General features: G+C 51.2%; 1 protein-coding gene across 2 annotated transcripts in view; it reads right to left on the bottom strand.

Moving 5' to 3' along the window:
- Positions 1–2,500, bottom strand: part of LOC135819270 (NBAS subunit of NRZ tethering complex-like) — an 88,820-nt gene that overhangs the window by 29,731 nt on the left and 56,589 nt on the right. For both annotated transcript variants that reach the window (XR_010553885.1, XM_065332444.1), the window contains exons 51-54: positions 2,191–2,332; positions 1,736–1,812; positions 597–1,062; positions 1–120 (exon numbers count right to left, since the gene is read on the bottom strand). The exon at positions 1–120 is cut by the window's left edge and continues 58 nt beyond it. Coding sequence is in view for 1 of the 2 variants with exons in the window: in XM_065332444.1 (XP_065188516.1) it covers positions 1–120; positions 597–1,062; positions 1,736–1,812; positions 2,191–2,332 (805 nt within the window). In the remaining variant the exon portion in view is untranslated. The remainder of the gene's footprint in view (positions 121–596; positions 1,063–1,735; positions 1,813–2,190; positions 2,333–2,500) is intronic.

The following is a 2,500-nucleotide window of genomic DNA, read 5'->3' as shown; positions in this document are numbered from 1 at the left end:
CATAGCGGCGGCTCAGTGACAGGGCCGTGCTCACCGACTGGGCGTCCAGGCGACGCGACAGCGACAGAATCACCTCGCGCTTGTAGCTGGTGTCGGTCGTAAAGCGCGTTGCATCAATGCCTGAAACATCAGATACACAGGCAGGGGCGTCGGCGGAAGGCATTATAGTGTGGTACGCTCAGCCATCTGAAGTACAATTTACGCGTGTGGGAGGGATTGCTGAACCGAAAAAATTGGAAATTTATACCCCAGATCAGTGTGTTTTATTGATTTACGGGGTGACTGGGGCCAAAAGTGGTACGGTCAATACGGTCAATACCGTAGTGACCGTACCGTGTCCGACGCCCCTGACAGGCCAGAGGGCAACGACTCAATGACAGGTTGCTAGGTGACACGAGTGATGAGAGGAAGGTCGTGTGACAAATCTCGTCAACTCGGTGATGTACATATGCATACATATGCTCGCGCGTCCAGGCTTGCACTCACGCCCGCCCGTCCGCACACATATCCATGCACACATGCTCGCACACGCACACATCCACGCACGCATGCACACGCACACACACGCACACACACGCGCGCACATGTCAGCTTACCATCGTCCAACTCTCTCAAGATACCAGCCTGCACAAAGTCTGCCAGTCGATCCCGATAGATCCGCAAGCCACCAGCAAGGTCCTCGGTACGCATACGCTCTAGATCAGCACAATTGAGGTCACCCGAGTCTGTCTTTTCACCAACCTGCCCGCTCTTATCGAGCACCCACTGGACAATCTCGCCAGGGGAGCTGCTGTATGCGCGGTTCAACAACGGCAGAGCAGAGCTAGATGTTTGCGCTGGCGCCTGCTTCGCGGCCCGCTGTGCCTTCTTCGACTTTCCGCCTGCAGCTGCTGCCTTGTCAGGCTTCTTATTGTCAGCCTGCGAAGTGTCCTTGCCAGCACTACTGCTGTTGACGATGACCTCACAGCGGGCATAGACGTGCAAGCAGTAGTAAAAGATGGCTAGTTGGTAGGTGAGCAAGCAGGATGGGAGGCGGTCGAACAGCACGTTTGCAGAGTCAACCTATACGCAAATGTGTGCGAGTGATGTGTACACACGGACATGAAAACACACACACGCACACGTAAGCACGCACGCACGCATGCACACGAATGGACGTGTGCACACACATACACGCAAGCACACACACACACACACACACACACACACACACACACACCAGGCATGTACACCGACAAACGAAAAGCTATTTCCAGTCCACTTCCCCGGAGCTGCACTTCTGGCACCACACAGACACTCTCAGACCAGCAACTAAGCATGAACTGGCCTCGCAATATGCACAGTGGGAGATACAACACAAAGATAACTGATTTCTTGACGGACGAAAACTCCCATACGGCCAGCCAGCTACTTAAGTACACACAGGAATGTGCCTCAAACTCTGGCCTCTTACCACAACAAACCTCAACTTAACAGTATCTCCAGCATATGTTCACGTATGGACAATCACCAGGGTATTGTAAGACCACAGATGTTACAACAAGAATACGAGGATGAAAAAAAGTGTTTTTACTCCGAGTTTCACGCACTAATAAGCGATCATCAGAAAACAGATGTAAACAATTTTGTAATTTCTTCACGAGCAGGCATTGAGTGTGATAAGTCTTGGAACAGGGCATGCAGTTAGATATTTGATATGGACCAGCAAGGGTTCTAGCAGGGGAACGGCGCTCACCTTTGGCAAAGTGAGCAGGTAGGACAATGCTAGAGACGTGTCCGTCAACAAACAGTCCTCGGCCAGTTGCAGCAAGACTGTCGCGGAAAGGAAAAGAAAGAAAAGAACGACGCACGCACACACGCATACACACAAACGCATGCACGCACACACAAACACATTCAGATACAAACACAAATGCATACAACAAAGGCACACAGAAAAGGCACACACAAGTACTTGCACGCTAAGGTTGTGTTTCACTCAACTTCACCAAAAAAGGAGTAAAGTGCTTCAGGTCAGCGGTATACATGTCACATGCTGGATGACCCCTGAGCAAAGCTCAATTGACGCTTATCAGGCACCAGACAGCGGCTGGGGGAAAGCTTAGTATCTGCCATTGCCCCAGCAATGAACAACAGCCTGGTAGCTGCAATGGTAATAGGAAAAAGTGCGGATTGAGACGTGTCGCTTACCTTGCGTGATTTCCGCTTCATCCACTGGAGTACGATTCTGCTGCTCCACAATGCGGCACGTCCTCAGCAGTCCTTGCTTCAGGGAGATCTGCTGAGAGAGCTGAGACCTTTCCTGGAACAGGTGCGAGTAGCTGAAGCAGTCCTGTGCAGACGTGAGTGCATAATTATGTGCATGCAAAGCAACACAGCGTAGGATCTTTTATTAAAGCCGGTCTAGAAAAGTGCCACGTTACCGATGGATGTGGGGAAAACCGGGGATTGAGTGGAATCGGAACCAACATGGCTGACAGGTATGGTCATATGATAGATC

This window comes from Sycon ciliatum, chromosome 6 (assembly GCF_964019385.1).
Source record: "Sycon ciliatum chromosome 6, ocSycCili1.1, whole genome shotgun sequence".
NCBI lineage: Eukaryota > Metazoa > Porifera > Calcarea > Leucosolenida > Sycettidae > Sycon > Sycon ciliatum.
This window is presented reverse-complemented; position numbering and strand designations above follow the sequence as displayed.